Here is a 17,766-nt window from a genome sequence, read left to right on the forward strand (position 1 = left end):
AAAAAGAAAAGAAAACATTTGTTGCAAATAACGTGTAGCATTTATTTTTGACAAAAGTTGCAAATAATGGCCATGTTTGGTAATTGGCTTTTTAATGATTTTTTGGTTAGCTTTTGACTTTTTTAGGTGGTCTAACAGCCCAAAAATGTGTTTGGTAATTGGCTTTTTAGTCAGCGAAAAAGCTGGTTTTTAAGCCAAAATGAAAAAGCTAATTTGAGTAGCTTTTTTTGTTGGCTTGTTGACCCACAAATTATCTAATAAACAACCAACAATTAATTTACCAAACACTTTTACAAATAGTCAGCTTAAACAACTAATTTCAAAAGCCATTATAAACAGCCAAACATTCCAGCTGGTCAAACAAGCTAAGCCAAGTGAACCAGCCAACATCCATTTTCCAAACAAGGCCAATATGAAACGGAGGTAATATATCAACATAAACCACTACTGAAATCTAACCATTTAGAATAGATTTCCAAATCCAAATTAGTCCAAAGGATAAACCGGTGGTACACCAAAAAAAAAACCGCTAAATTACCCAATTGGTCCTTACACATTACCTATCTTGGCAATCTACAATTACCCAATTGGTCTATCTCTAGGAAGAATAAGAATGTTGTAATACGATTGGGCCATTAAGCCCAATCCACATTCTTAATTTCTTATACTTCTATCCATTTCAGTAGGGTCCACCTTCTCAAAAATAAAGAACCTTGTCTGACTTACACTTAAACAATCACACCATTATTTTGTTCCCAAACAATTAGGAAAGATTCTCACCAATCTCACAAAATTCCCTTCCCCAGTAGAAGCTGCAGCAACAGTGAAGAAACTTCGCCATTGAAATTCATCTCAAATTTCTGCTGATTTTTCTCTGAAGAAATTGAAGTTCAAAGATGTCGTTGATTTGTAATCGAAGCAGATTAACATCGTCTTTGATCAAACGATTGAAGTATCAAATTGCGATTGTTTCGAATCATCGATCGTTCACTACTTCTGAAGGTCATCGTCCTGCTATTGTTAATAAACGTAGCCTTGATATTCTTCATGATCCTTGGTTTAACAAGGTCTATTTCTCTCTCATTCGTTTTTCTTCGCGATTTTTAGGATTTTAGTTTTTGATTGGTTAATGTTTGTGAAACTTGATTGATCAAATTAGGTTTTGAAGGTGATTAGTTTGGATTTTGTAATTTTTAGCTGATTTATTGAAGTTTTAAAGTGAATTTCATATTTTTAAATGCTGGTTATGATAGACAAAAACTGTTTGAATTACTTTGTGATGTTGATGTGTTTGTTTAAATGAGGAGTAAAATTAGGGGAATTCCGAGGATTTGGAATGGTACTGGTGACGATGTTAGTCCGGGAGATACATTCGAAAAATGTATTTAGCTGCAAAATAAGGTTAATTTAGTGTTTTAGATGGTGGAGATGTAGTATTGGTGAAATGAAATTGGTTGATATAGGAAATGCAACAAGTTTATATGATTTGTGATGTTTAGTTACATTATTTTCGATAAGGATAATGATGATCACGAACTTTTTCCATCTCATGATTAAGGAAATTTAAGGTTTAGTGTATATTCAAACTAGTGTGAAGCTTTCTAATGCATCTTTCTTCAAGTTGTGAGTTGAACTTGCTTAGTTCTTATCTGAACTTGTTTTTGAGAAACTTCAAGCTGAATAGAACTGAATTGAATGTCGATAAGAAGTGAAAAATGGGTGATATTGATAAATTTTACCTTAGATTTTGTGATTAAATGAGGAAAGAAGGGTTATATGACCTACAACAAGAATAAAGTAAAAGTTATACGTCTTATATTTTGAAATAGAGAGGAGCATGTACATTTTTTTTTTGAACAAAATCAATTCACATGCATGTACATACATTAGCAATAGTGAATAGTAAGATCTTGAGAGACTACATAACTTAGTACTATTATGTGATTATATCATGGTGAAATACACGACCGACATGAGATGTCAAAGACTATATGGACTTGTTCTTTTGACAAGATATAAACATGTAATTACTCGATTCATATCTGCTTGTGAACTTTCTTGCTGTTACTTTTTCATTTTTCAAATATGCCGCACATTTTCCCTGTGATTCTTCAGTAATGGCTAAAATTGAGTTTTTGATATGACTGTTTGAATAGTAGGGCACCGCATTTTCCATGACAGAACGTGATAGGCTTGATCTTCGTGGACTTCTTCCACCAAATGTTATGACTACTGAGCAGCAAATTAACCGATTTAGTTAGTCTCTCTCTCTCTATTATTTTTCATTTCAATGTTTGTGTCTCTTTCTATTATAGCCGAATGCTTATAGCTTTTCGCTGTGCTCTGATGTTCCTGTCATTTACATGGTATGGTAATTTGGTGATCCTTCATTCCCTTGTCATAGCTAATAAGAATGCATTCTCTGGAAAGTGCAAAATGTAGTTCTGTAGGCATGTTATAAGTATGTGAGGTTTTCGCTAGTTAAGAGAAATATGTAAAATTGGGGAGAATTATGAATTGAACCGTATAGCCACACATGAATCCTAAGATTCTAAGAACTGAATCATGATTTCAAGTATACTGTTTGCATCCCACCCAAACTGGAAATTAGTTATAAGCCTTATTTCTCATGTTTACTTCTTCAAGATACCAACAAATTGGCTACATCCTATGTACTATCCAAAAAATTTTGTATCAATTTGCTTCTGGGTACTGCTTGCCGTGGATGCCTTTTTGTGCTTGAAAAATGCTTGTTATTAATTACTGCCACCAAACAGTGGCTGACCTAAGGAGACTTGAGAAGCAAACAAAGGATGGACCATCTGATCCCAATGCTTTAGCAAAATGGAGAATACTCAACCGGCTGCATGACAGAAATGAGACAATGTACTATAAAGTGAGTGAAAATCCTTGTTTATGTTATTGTATTTCCATGCATTTAATGATTCAAGACTTGCAAGTTTCGCATAGAAAACATTGATGCATTTTATAGTTTTTTTGGGGCTGCTCAACTTTATCTTGAGAGCTATGAACTGATGAAATTGAATTCATTTAATTTGAATTTTTACTAGATTTGACTTTGTCCTGGTCATTTAAATAACCCAGTTATGATCAGATCCAACACTATTGTTGAAACTTGAATCATCCATTTCAGGCTGAACTCTTTTGAGCTGAAATAATTTTCCTAGAAATCATTGAATTACTTAAATACGGAGCATTAATGCCTCAATGTGTTATGTACATCTTCAACCTTTAGCGAAACCACATAGTCCTGTAGATTGTGGACAGTAGTGATTAGTGTGCTGATCAAATGTAATCAACTAATTAATTCCTTGTTGGGCTTCCTCCGTAATTTCAATTCTTAAATATACCACTTCATATATTTTGGCCTATGTTGAAAGATTCAATCAAGAAAACTTTGGGCCTCAACTTCGTTGATAACTTTAGTAAAGACTGAAACTGTTTTTAAGAACTTAATTAAAGAGGTGATGAGTGATCTCATGTAAAATTTTGCATATTAGTATGCACAACGTGCAAAGCTGGTTCAAGTTGACACCTGAATATTGATTTCTGAGAAGCATGCCAACTAAACCTACTAATTTATGCTGTATCTGCCTAGATATGTTTAGATGTTCTGACAGTCTGTTTAATGGTTTATTCAGGTTTTAATTGCAAATATTGCAGAATATGCTCCTATTGTGTACACTCCTACAGTTGGTCTTGTATGCCAGAATTACAGCGGGTTGTATCGAAGGCCACGAGGAATGTACTTTAGCGCTGATGATCGTGGAGAGATGATGTCTATGGTATACAATTGGCCTGCTGACCAGGTATTTCCTCATGACAAAATGATTCTTAATGCAAGATTCGTTCTTTAAAAGTTTTAGCTAGTTCACTTATTTTGTGTGAATATTGATACTATTCAGACCCTTAAGAGAAATATCTCCAGTACAGCGAACTTTTTTTTTTTTTGGCTCTAGCCCTATGTCAGTTCTTACGTACTCTCCCCCCCCCCCCCCCCCCCCCCCCCCCCCCCCCCCCCCCCCCCCCCCACTTTAGGATCAACTCTGACTAATGTTTGATTTGCCTTATTTTATGTTTTCATGCACCAGTTTCTTGCTTAATCTGTAAAATTTGAACTCTTACTACAATAAGAAAATCAGAAAACAGATGTAGAGCCAAATTGCTGTCATTAACAGCTTACCGAATACAGCTAGAATGTATTCTGTTTCAAATCACCTTATATATGTCAAAAAGCACTTGTAATATTCTGCATAATATGAATATTTTTATTTTTGCACCAAAGTTAAGCTGGAAGTAGGATTTTTGTCCTTTTTCTTTTAATGTTCCAAATCATTTGTTTTTCCCACCTTTGTTCTCCTGGCTTTATGCTGATATACTTTTCTGGTTTTGCAGGTCGATATGATAGTTGTGACTGATGGTAGTAGAATTTTGGGGCTTGGAGATCTAGGGATTCAGGGCATTGGTATTGCAATTGGAAAACTAGATTTATATGTTGCTGCTGCCGGGATAAACCCACAAAGAGTAATTACTTGACTTTTGAGTCGTGTCATTTTCCTTGTGTCTATAGTTTAGCTTCTGAATCTGACTTACAAATCAAATTTCTCACTAATTTTTTTTCCCTATCCCAATGTCTATTATGTTCTTTAACCTCAACTATTTCAACATTATAATTGTATTTAGTTTCTCTTTAGGTTCATGCCTCACGCTGCTAGCGGGGCTTTTCTTGTCATGTCCCTTTCTGATGTAGTTCGTGATTGGAATTCTTTTTCCCCTTGTTATTGCTTGAATATGACTCCTGATCCCTTGTTGTGATGATTCTTTCTATCTAGTAGAAATTTTTAGGTGAGATAATCTGTAAAAATCAGCACTTCCATACTTTCATGTGTCATTACTCAGTAGATGCATTATCAGGTGAGACTTACTGTAGAGTCTTGTAGACTATAGATGATTCTAAACGTGTAGCTGAGCAAGATTTCACTCTAAAGTGATTCAAAACTTTTCTTGAAGGTTTTTTTTATTTTTTTATTTTTTTTAAATATTGGTCTCCTCATGGGTTGGTAGGCATCTTATTCAAATGATCAAACCTTCTCTGAAAAAAATGTGCGATAGGTTTTCAGTTTTTTAAATTTGAGTGTGTAGATTGATTTTCCTATACACAGCCCTGCGGGAGGAGGCTTCTTATATGAGATGATTTTGTTGTGGTGCATATATTACCCTTTCTTTCAGTTCCAACTCTTTGAGGTGAGCCCTTTTCCTTAATGATCTTTTTTTGGTGGGCAGGTGTTACCAGTAATGATTGATGTTGGAACCAATAATGAGAAGCTCCTTAAGGACCCTCTATGTAAGAATATAAATCCTGTCATGGATAGGGGTTTGGTAATTTAGTTTATCAGCTTCAGTTCATTTGAGATGTTGTCTTTTGCTCGTAAACATTCTTATCATGTGCCTGTCTTTTCACATCTAGTGTATGTTTTTACATGGTGTACTGAATGTAGCCTATGTTTCTTCATGTGAATGCTTTCACAGTCAACTTTTGAATGGGTGGACTCTTGCTTCTTTGGTGAATTTTGTTAGATCTCATGCCACTCGCCAATATTTTCTGCCTCATGAACATGCTATGATCTTCAAATTTTTTCTTTTGGAATGAGTATGATGGGATTGGCTTTCCTTTTTGAAATTTTTTAGATTTATATATCTCATAAAATAACCACTGTACTTTTCACTAGGTTTTTTTTTTCCTAAAGTGGGGTTTAGGCCTTAAGGAGGTCTTATGCTCGCTGCTTTTATAAAAGAATGTAGAGAGGTTAGTTCTACTGGTGTTTGTTTATGTTTGACACAATTGCTTTTAAAGACAAACCAAGGGTGTATCTACCAACCATATGCAAAGGAAATGATGAAGTAATAAATCTCACATCTTTTGTTCCCAAGTGATCTAATTTAGCAAGTCTGTGAAGACTTACTGCTTTCCAAAATTAGTGAACTTTGTCACTGCTGATTATCTTTACAGTGAGATTTTTTTCCTCTCTTGGTGTAATAGTGTGTATGGATAGCTACCTCATCATCAAAGGAAATTGAAAATTCCACATGCAAACATTAATTCAGCATCCTTCATTTTATCGTGTAGTATTGTTGTTGTAATAGTAGACTAGTAGTACAAATATACTTTTTATTGTTTTTATTTATACTACCACTTTTTTGCTGCTGCCGTTATCAAGTATTCTATGTACTTGTAAGATAGTTTTTTCTAGCTTTACTAATAAACATGTTTTCCTCTCTAAACGGATTTTTTATAGTAATTAATTCTAGTTTCTCTAAAGGGATTTTTTTTTAATAGAATTTTTAATTAATTAATTTATTTTTCCTGTGCAACAACCTTCTTACTGGAGTTTATTGGTTAAGGTAAGGTTGCATACATCCAAACCTTCTTAGACCCTACCAACAACATTTACTTATTTATTTTATTTGAAGGCTGTTTTTTCTGTGTACTTATCAAAGTGTGTGATAGCATATAAGAGATGTGAATGTAAGAAGTGTAATGATCTATACTTTTTAATTCTTATTGGCAGATTTGGGATTGCAAGAAAACCGTCTAGATGGAGAAGATTATCTTGCAGTCATAGATGAATTTATGGAGGCGGTTTATACACGCTGGCCGAATGTTATTGTGCAGGTCAGTTTCTTTATACTATGAAGCTGCTGCAAAGTATGGAAAACTCTTGGCGCATAGCGTTTCTGTATATTTTCAGCAATAGGCCATGAAAAAAAAAGTACCATTTCATAGGTAAATAGTATGTTTTGGTGGTATAAATATTTTGCTAATAGTACAAATAAGTATGTAAACTGTACATCAAAATATTATACCACTGTGAGATATAATAGTACTACAAAGACATAATGGTAGAATATACATGCATAATAGTACACAAAAATGTACCACTGTAACCATAAAAAGTACCATTTTGAATGTCAAATGACTATTTCACCCACCTATTTGCAAATAAAAAATATAGGCGCTATGCGCCAAGATGCACTCGCAAAGCATTGGGAATTCTGTTATTTTTCTGTGGCATTTTCACCACCATTCGCTCTCTTATGCAGTTTGAAGATTTCCAAACCAAATGGGCTTTCAAGCTGTTACAGCGGTACAGACATAATTACAGGATGTTCAATGATGATGTACAGGTATAAGTATCCTATTATTCTGGCTGTGTCTTCAGCTCTTCACCTTAGAATTTTGCTTGATGGTTAATTGTTTAGAACCCAAAAGGCTCAGTTTGTAACCCTCTTGTTTTCTGTGTCTGTATCCTCTATAGCACCACAATATTGGTTATATATATATATATTTATTTAATTTTTCCAGGGAGGGGAGGTGACGACAACTTTAGATAGCATCAGGCTCTTGTTAAGCACACTTCCTTGGCTTTGTAAAAAAAAACCTGGATAAAAGAGTTTCTATGTGCACATGCGATTACTAAGGAGCCCTTGTCTTGGAGTTTTGGTCAGCCTTTAGTTTTTTCTAGTCATAGCATCTTGACGTATAAAAATGCTCTTTGTTTGGCTCTCTGGAAAGAGTTTTTTGATTGAGCAATCAAATCGGTGGTGGCTCAACTTTAGAATGCTCATGTGCTATGTTACAAGTTACGACATGAGCAATTAATTACGTAAGGCTGGGTCTGTATTTTACATATTTACTGAAATATATGACACTTTCCTCTTCTTCCACTCAGTATATATCATCATTCACCTTGTATAAGTCAGTTACTAGCTTTAATTTTCAGTGTTAGTCTAGATTGTTACAAGGTTGGTTTTATATGCTATATTCAGAATGTGTTTTCCTGTCCATCACCTTTTTTTATGCTACTACAATCAAGGGCTTGTGTAAAGTATGGAGTCATCCATAAGGGAGATTTGAATACGTTTTGTAAGCAGATATTATAGTTCATGCCTAATGTTTCAACTATGGTTTTTGAGGAAGAGTAAGCCTCTTCACTAGGTGCTTTTCTTCATATTTTTTTTCAGGGTTTTTTTTTATAGGTTTGATCGTGTCTGTTGCCTTAGGCTTCTCCTCTTTTGTAGTAGTTAGATTGCAAGCATTTCTGGTTAAATCTGCTTCCTCTTTTGTAAGTTAATGTGACTTGAATTTCTGAAGAATGTTAATTTCCATATTTAATCTAGGCTAGAAAGGAATTTGGATGATTGTGAATATGTAAGCGTTCTTTGTAGGTGCTAATTTTATATTAGTTTCAAACATTTAAATATTATAGATAAATTCATTTTACATAATTTTAGCTATAAATTAGATGGACTCGAATAAAAAGATTCTTATTAAGCTTAAGTATCTTTTGATAAACTAGATTGTCATTGTTTGCTATGTTACTCGGACTCTTCGTTTTACCTCAAGTACCAGTGTCGGACCCTCGACACTCGGACATGGGTATGGCACTTGGACACTTCATTTTAGTTCAAAATAATAGAATTTTTTCACAAAATAGCCGAGTCGGATACTTGGACACATACCCGTGTCGGACATGGGTACCCGAGTCCGAGTAACATAGATTGTTTGTGCTGTTGAAGTTACTATAGTCTTAAAAATTAGAACAGATACCAATTTACCAAATTAACAAATTGGGACTTTGATTATCTTTTTGCATGGCCTTATACCAAAATTTAGTTAATGCCTGGCTATTACTGCCGACCATCTCTTTTTTCAGAAGTGCTTGCTTTATTGTCTTTTGTTTGAAAACCGAGAACAGCAAGTAACATGTTTGATTCTCTTTCTATTGAAAACAGGGGACCGCAGGTGTTGCAATTGCTGGGCTTCTGGGAGCTGTAAGGGCTCAAGGAAGGCCAATGATTGACTTTCCTAAACAAAAGATTGTTGTTGCTGGAGCTGGAAGGTTCTCTTGTCTTGCCTTTTCTCTGGACTTGGTGTAGATTCCTTTTAACTTAGCTTGTAGATGTTTCTAAATGAAAATTAAAAAAATATATATTTACTGCCTAATGATTGAAAATTAATGTTTTTAACTCTCAATTCCTCACTTAACTTTTCCCTGTAATATCTGCTGAATTTTATGTCTCGTATGTTTAATATATTAATCTGCTGAATTTTAATTCAAGAATTAACTCTTTTACGTCTTTTTCTCAAAAAAATAAAAAAATAAAAAAAATAAAAAAATAAAATAAAAAGAAAAACAACTCTTTTAAGTCTTAAGAAAATAGTTTGTGGGGTGGGCGTGGGGCTATTGTCACAGTAGCTATGGGCCTGTGGACTTAAGAGAAATGCTATAAACTGCACGGTGTCATCTTGTACTCTTGTTATTGGTGTCTTTTGTATTGTATATTTGGTTTTCTTTTTTATATATTTGTTTTTTCAATTTTTTTGGTTTGTTTATACCTGTGGTGGGTAGGTTGGGTCTTGGATGGGGTGGTGCGTGGTGGGGAATTGGGGGAAGGAGGGGATTACCTGCAAAGTTGTTGCATGTATCTTGGGTTCTGAGGATCTTGTTTGTAGAAGAGTGGAGTATGGCTGTCTCAAAGAGTTCTCATGAACAAATCCCAATAGTATCTCATGTAGTGTTTGGTTTGAATTATCAGAAAAGGCCAGGGAAGAAGATTAAGGAGTTTAGAGCTCATGATACCAAGCAGGAAGTGGAATGTTGGCTTGAATTCTGAAACATGTCCTAAATGAGAAGTCAGAGATCTTATCTAGAGGGAATATTTCGAAATGAATAAGGAAATAAATGGGTGTTTCCTCTTTTCTTGTCCTGGTCCTGCTATGCTTTAGAATCTTGTAGTTCTTGTTCTTCATCTCCTATATCTGAGTGAAACTCTAATTTTTGAGCTTGTTTGAGTTGTTTTTGTCTGTTTTGGCAGCTAAGATTAAATTAGTGATTCTGACAGTGCAGGTGTAAACTCATGATTCCTTCCAACATTTGGAGTTTTGTCCAGCAACTAACATTTTGGTTTTGGTGATTCTGACAGTGCAGGTGTAGGTGTTCTTAATGCCGCCAGAAAAACAATGGCTAGGATGTTGGGGAATAATGAGTCTGCCTATGAAAGTGCAAGGAGCCAATTCTGGGTGGTTGATGCCAAGGTGCGTAATTAATTAAGCTTTTGTCTGACATTTTACTGCATTCCTTGGGCACTTCATGCAGATTCAAGTAATTCAACACCTTTGACTTGTTGATGAACATATACTTCCTCCGTTCTTTTTTTTATTGCACCATAGAGGTTGGCACAACTGCACAAGATTTTTGGTAGTGGAAAAAACGATGAGAGAGAAAGGTAAAAATACAAGATTGCCCATGTGATGGTATACATAAACTAAATAATCATGTATTGAAAAGTAAGGGTATATTTGGTATTTCTAGTGTGAACACAAGTATTTCTTTTCTTAAAATAGAGATGGTGCAATATTTGTGATATTTCCTTAAAAGGCAAGTGGTGCAATATTAAAAAAACGGAGGAAGTATTTTTTTTGTTATTAGTAGAATAACAGAATAAGCTATTTAGAAAGAAAGACATGTATTAGCTAGGATGTCTAGACTCTAGATGAACTGTGGCTTTTAGGAGTTGTTACTGCCGAATTTTCAGACTTCAGAGGGACTGGATCCTTTGATTTGTTTTGGATTACCTGTACTCTGTTATCTCTACCCCTATAATTTATTTAGAAAAATGATAAGTTTTTAATTTCCTGTCCGTGAGTAAGAAGGTAATGTATATTTTCCTTTATTTTTTCTGGAACTTTATATTTGTATATTTGTTTTCCCACCTTGGTGATAATCAGGAGCGTTTGTCACTGAGTTATGGACTACTTTCGATTGGCAAAGATAAGAGCTTTAGATTTAATTTAATAACAGAAACCGTGTAGTTGATCATGACTAAGCTGCTCTATTGTGCATATCAGGGATTGATAACTGAGGAGCGCGAAGATATAGATCCAGAGGTCCGCCCTTTTGCTTGGAGGGCTAATGAAATTAATCGCCAAGGGTTGAAGGAAGGGGCAAGCCTGGCGGAAGTGGTTAGTGAACTTCTGCCCCACTGCTTACATCTTACATGTTACAGAGTGTGCAATTTGTTTACACAAATATGCAACTCTTGCAATTTTGTACTTTTTGTTGATCCTGTTATATTAATCCCGCTTTGCTTACTTCGTCTTATTGATCGAAAAGCATAATAGAATCATAAAGTTGGGCTCCATCTGATTCAGATGACTTATTTCTTGAGCCAAAAATTTAATCCTTCAAAGTTAAACTGCAATAATTTTTTATTTTTTTTTCTTCTCTATAGCTTACTTAATTTATGGTATTTTTTTGCAAAAAAATTATTATTTTTTATTATAAGTTTAGATCTTGTGAAGTTGTGAGGGCTTATGCTCTTTGAACTTACCAAAAGTGTTGGACTTTTGGCTGCGTGATTTTGATGCATTTACATTTTGATCATATGTGAAACAGGTTCGGCAGGTTAAACCTGATGTACTTCTTGGATTATCTGCGGTTGGGGGTCTATTCTCAAGAGAGGTATGAACTGATCAAGTGATCTCCTTTTGCTTTTCTGCTAAGAATATTGTTTCCTCTCTCCTCTCCTTTTCTAATCGCTCTGAGTTAAAAAAAAGTCAAGCACCATTTACGGATGCAATGAATTAGATCTGATATGATAATTAATTACATGCTGGTCTTGGCTCAAGACTTCAAGAGCATCCTGATAATAGATAATGACCATCTGATAAGCCAGCAATATCAATTCATTAATGATTGAATATGACTATGAATTCATTAATTCTTTCATGAAATACATTTCTACCCATAATAAAATCAGTATTTTGAAAATCTTTGAATACAAGCTTTCCAATAGTAAGTTATATATTTGTCATTAAATATAAATTTCGCATTGTATGTTTTTGTTATGAAATGATTGGTCAATCTGTGTATGAGGTTGTGCTTTTTTTTTTTTTTTTTTTCCTTTTCATTTTTCTTAACATAGTGTGATTGGCTCATTCTTCTAGTTGCTGCGGGAATTTTCCAATATTCTCTCCTGAAAAAATATTCTTTTCTTTATTAGAAAAATGATTATATTGTGTTAAGCTGTGAACTTTTGCACACTTTCTGGTTGAAAGTTAACCCATTTATTAATTGTGGTTTAGGTCTTGGAAGCATTTAAAGGCTCAACATCAACAAAGCCTGCAATCTTTGCTATGTCAAACCCTACAAAAAATGGTATGCTTGTACTTCTTTATGGTGATATTCAGCTCTTCTTCAAATTTTTTTTTTAAAAATATATATATTTTCCTAATGACAGCTGAATGCACCCCTGAAGAAGCTTTCTCTATAGTTGGTGACCACATCATATATGCAAGTGGAAGCCCATTCCAAAATGTTGATCTTGGTATGCATTCATTCTAATTAATATGCTCAATTTTTTTGAAAAAAAAAAGATAAATGCACAGTGATGTTAGTGTAATGTGGAAGAAAATAAGAACTGTTGCACAAGGGGAAATGCAATGGACAATTAAGGTTCTTTGGGGCTTCATATAGCTCCGGTAAATTTTAGATAACCCATGTTAATCCCAGAATTAATATATTCTTCTTTAACTTATTTCTCCCAATCCATGAAGTACACTTAAGTGTTCATATTATGCTAGAATATGGCTATGTAACTTTTACCAACCCTCCCCCCCCCTCTCCCCACGAGCGCCCCCCACTGTGCTTTATATACTACATACTTATTTTTTTCTTTTTTTGCTGTTCCCGTTTGGTTCATTTATTTTTACTTATATGTTATTTTTAATTTTTTTGTTCTGCACTCTTGTACAGCTGTACTAACTCCATTTTTGTCAAAGCCCCTTTACCACCCTACCTTTCAATATTTACACATTTCCACTGCACTTTGCCTCTCTTACTTTATCCATCCTTTTCTTCCACCTACTCACATTTTTCAGATATTTCTGTTCTATACTCACAGTAGAGTAAAACCGAAAAAAAAAAAAAGAAAGAAAAAAAAGATGTATATACTTGTATTAGAGTCTTACTCAAAATTGCTGACTAGAAGAAGAAGAAAATCTTTTTAAGATTATGCATCTTCGGGTCTTCTCTTCTCTACCCTATTTTAATGTGTCCAACAGAAGTATGCCTATTTCTCCCCTCCCTGGTCCCCCAAACCCCAACAACTGCAGTTTTATTCTGGGAGAATGGACAAAGGAGTATTATAATTCTAATGGAACATTTTTTGATATGGTAGGAAATGGCAAGACTGGTCATGTGAACCAGGGAAATAACATGTACCTTTTTCCAGGGTAAGTTTCCACTTAGCTTTTGATATAAATTGCCACCTTCATTCTTCTTTACTAATGTCTTTTTTCTTGAACAATCAGGATAGGACTAGGTACCCTTCTCTCGGGCTCTGAGATAGTCTCAGATGGCATGTTACAGGCTGCTGCGGAGCGGTAAGTATTAGCAGTTCTACTGAAAGCTTATGTGCATGGATTCCCATGATTTTTCCTTTGCCTAATTGTAGACTGCAGATCCAACCTCAGTTGTTTCCCTTCTTTGGCGTATGCACTTTTATCATATTTGATCAATAAATTATCAGAATCTGATCACATATATCATTAGCATGGTTTCTTATTATTTGCTCCTAGAAGTCATCTGGCATGCGTGGTCCTTGTGATCCCGAGGTGCAGCTGAAGGTGCTGCAATGTGGATGCTAGCTCAATTTTGCTTCATTACTAAATGTTCTTAAAAGTTCTCAACCTCTTCAGCAATAGTTGCTACTTGCTAGTGAGAACGGAAGATGTCCTGACTTGGCTCATGACTGCAATCTCTAGCCATTTAATCTTGTTTGTAGAAATTGATTTTTATGCTCTTTTGATAGTATCTGTTAATGATTAGTGTCCATTTCCTCCTAAAATTTTGTGGATTTTCTAGTATAGTCTCTCTCACTACAATAGGCCACATTAAAGTTAGCAAGTTAAAACCAAACTTTTCCATATCACATGTTACTAATAATGTTGAGGAGAGAATATTTGTGGTATATTGGAGATGGACAAAACTGAATAAATATGTTACTTAGGAGCTGCAGTACTTTTCTTTCGCTTGTTTGATCGAATTCAGTACACAAACTCACTGAAAATATGGGTTTTAATTTTCTCCAGCATGCTATGAGACACGGACTTGTGCTAGTAGAGTATGCTGATATTGTTTCTTGATTTACAGCTTAGCTGGATATATGACTGAAGAAGAGGTGCTCAATGGAGTCATCTATCCTTCAACATCGAGGTTAGTTTTGGAGCATTTAGCTTTCAGAATTTTATTTTCATGACGTCTCTTTTACACTATTTCCGGTGCAGAATACGAGACATCACTAAAGAGGTAGCAGCAGCTGTAGTGAAGGAGGCTTTAGAAGAGGACCTTGCAGAAGGCTATCGTGGCATGGATGTTAGGGAACTCCAGAAACTAAATGAGGTAATATTACAAACTTAAACCTATTTTTTTTTAAAGAAAATCATCATGCAAACAGGCATTTCATCCATTGGCCCGAGATTTATCGTACATGCCTTTGATTTATGCTCTCATATATGTATTTGTTTTAGTTGAAACCCTGTACCTGAGAGCTGGGTCACAAGAAACTGTTACTTGTTGCCTTCCTTTTGAAGTCGTTGTCTGTCATGTTACCCCCTCAATTGGGATCCAGACTCTAATAGTAACTGAATTTTAATGTTGTCTTGCAGGAGGAACTTCTAGAATATGTAGAGAACAACATGTGGAACCCAGAATACCCTACTTTAGTGTACAAGTAGATCTGAGACTATATATAAGGGTGAAGGAGAAAATGCGTGTTGTATTGAAACTAGAGAAGTGGTATTGTACCCTGCCACAGTTGCCATCTTTTCTGATAGACACAAATCACACACATAATAGCTATTTTTGCTCGAATGGGGCACTGTCAGTTCTTGCTGCTTATCTGTCCGTCTCTTATTTTCTGGTGTATTGCAATTTGCTGGTTTTGGTCAGGCTCTATTCACCATTGTTGTTTCCATTGCAAGTTCGTTTTCAGGGTAGTATGGCGTTAAAATTGTAGAGGACAGTCAGGACACAAATGGTTGCACGTTGTATGTAATACGAAGTATATTGGTTATCATAACATCTAAATGCTAACTCCTGTATATTTATGTCTGTCAAATTACATACGAGTACATAAATATGAAGTATTTATCAATGTTATTGAAGGTGGCGTTTGCTAAATGTAGAACTTATAACTTCCGCTGGAAGCGTATTCTTATTAGTGTTACGGATTTACAAAAACACACCAAAACTTTCAGGTTTTTAGAGAATATTAAAAGTGATTTGTCTCTTGAGATTCATTGAGTAAAAATTGGACTTCATCAATGCAACAGATGGAGAGAGAAAAAAAAAAAAAAAACAGGTTCTCTATGCAAACTTGATTGATCAACAAGTCTGCCATTGATCTACTGTTTTTTTTCTTACTTAAGTGTGTTGATTGGTTATATAAATTAGGATAAGGAATAAAAACATATCAATGCTAAGGTTGCTCAAATTTCTTGCTCCTAATCCTTTTGGTCAACACCATTACAATGTTATGCTTGATCGAAGCCTTTTTCTCCTAGTTGGTATCAAGTAGGGAAAAAAATTGCTCTTTATATGTGTCAATATAATGGTGGGTAAGGGGCAATAAGTTTATTAACTAGTCGAGCTAAGACCAAGCTGACTAAGACCAAGCCTAGGCAGACTCGGCTTGAGCTCAAGCTCGTCAAATTTGGAAAAATTGAGCTCAGCTCAAGCCTCGACACTTGATCAAGGCTTATCAAGCCCAAAATAATATAGGCCTAAATGGTGCCTACATTCATTCCTACGTATTTCAATTACAATTAGATATCGCTTTCATAATTTTTATATTCTATCACTTGCTCATATCTTTCGATGAGGGACTATTTTTTTTTCAACGGAGGGACTACTTCCTTTCTCTTTCTTTCGTTGGTTTTTTTCTACATAAATAACAACAAAAACCATGAAGGAAGGCTACAACACTTAGTTAGAACGCACACTTGTCTTGTGAATAATACTTTGTATGAAACAAAGTTTATATTTTCAAAAAAAAATAAAAAATAAAAAAATGAAACGAAGTCTATGATAATAATAGTTAATTTATTAAAAAAATTAATAATATACAAAAAAAAATACTCGAGCTTATTCACAACCTTTTGAGCTGAGATAAGGATAGTTGAAACTAAGCTCGTTAAATCTCAAGTCAAATCTAAACCCGAGCTCTGACTAAGCCGAGCTTGTTGTTAACACCGAGCTCTGAATAACTATCTTGTACTCCCTCTATTTTTTTTATATATAAAATGCATCACTTTCCTTTTAAGGGTGTTTTTTTTAAGTGCATCACCTCTCTATGTGATAACTTTATATTACATCCGTTAAAAGTTATGTACAACTTCAAAATATTTTATATCTCACGAATAATAACCCATAGTTGCACATAACATTTAACGAAGGTAAGACTATATTTTATCATTTCTCTCTATTACTTTAAACCCCACATTAATTATTTTATCATTTTTATCTCTTCCATGATCCCCACTTATATAATAAAAATATTTACACTCCTCACATTGTCCTTCTATCATGGTCTCCCTCTAACTTTTACTTCATATCTAATATATAATTTAAGAGTTTTTTTTTTCTAACTTTCATTCACAACACTCCAAATTCTCATCCCTGCAATTCTAGCCATCCAATTTTTAATTTTTTTTTTTTTTTTTTGAAAAAAAAAACCAATAACCACCATTGTTACTCATAACTACCCATATCACTCAATTAAAATCTAGCCCTCTATTAAAAAAAAAAAAAACAAAACAAAATAATAACCACCCTTCTAATATTTTTTTCCTCATAATATATATACTACATATATCCCGTGCATGAGCACGGGTATTATAATAAATTATTCAGTCACTCACAATATTTACTACCTCCGTTAACAGTTATTTGCAACGAAAGGGACATGCGCGGACATGATTATTGAAATACAAGGGTAGTAGTTAAGTATTAATCTAATTTTAAAAAAAAACCACAATTAACCAAAATCAATAAACCACCAAAATCAAAACCCACAATCACCACCACCAACACCACCACCGAAAACCACCACCACCTTCAACCCAGAACCCACCGACAACTACCCCAACCGAAACCCAGAACTCACGAAAACCACCACCAACAAACCGACCGAAACCACCACCACCGAAAACTCCCCCCACAAATTGAATTAATCCCAACCACCACCACCACCACAAATTGAATTAATCTCAACCACCACCACAAAACCCAACACCACCTAGACAATCAACAACACCCACGAAACCTAGAACACCACCTAGACCCCCGACATGCGATCTAGATAGAAGATGGGGAAGATGAAGGAGTAAGATGGAACCACCACCACTAATTAAACCACCACTAATTGAACTACCACGAAACCCAATTAAACCGAAACCCACATGCGACCACCTCCACGAAAGAAACCAGACCCACCCACCACGAAGACCCACCCCCACAAACTCACGCCACCCTCATGAAACTCACGCCACCCCACAAACCCAGATTCCAAACCCGTAAAATCGAGACCATTTTTCCAGATCTGAATTGAGTGTCCTTCTTCAATTCATGAAAAGTGGTTGAAGGAGGAGAGAGAAAGTTAATGTTGAAAGGATAAATATGTAGA

At 34.9% G+C, this 17,766-nt stretch overlaps 1 protein-coding gene across 1 annotated transcript; it reads left to right on the plus strand.

Moving 5' to 3' along the window:
• Positions 1–731: 731 nt before the first annotated feature.
• On the plus strand, positions 732–15,274 carry LOC110720454 (NAD-dependent malic enzyme 65 kDa isoform, mitochondrial). The gene is made up of 19 exons (XM_021899488.1): positions 732–1,067; positions 2,160–2,256; positions 2,778–2,896; positions 3,663–3,830; positions 4,417–4,545; positions 5,305–5,365; positions 6,591–6,694; positions 7,123–7,206; positions 8,815–8,921; positions 10,006–10,117; positions 10,931–11,044; positions 11,478–11,543; positions 12,167–12,239; positions 12,322–12,408; positions 13,261–13,315; positions 13,394–13,465; positions 14,235–14,297; positions 14,369–14,483; positions 14,750–15,274. The coding sequence occupies exons 1-19, from the start codon at positions 897–899 to the stop codon at positions 14,816–14,818; spliced, it is 1,866 nt and encodes a 621-aa protein (XP_021755180.1). The 5' UTR covers positions 732–896; the 3' UTR covers positions 14,819–15,274.
• Positions 15,275–17,766: the final 2,492 nt, after the last annotated feature.

The sequence above is a fragment of the Chenopodium quinoa genome, unplaced genomic scaffold (assembly GCF_001683475.1).
Source record: "Chenopodium quinoa cultivar QQ74 unplaced genomic scaffold, ASM168347v1, whole genome shotgun sequence".
Classification (NCBI taxonomy): domain Eukaryota; kingdom Viridiplantae; phylum Streptophyta; class Magnoliopsida; order Caryophyllales; family Amaranthaceae; genus Chenopodium; species Chenopodium quinoa.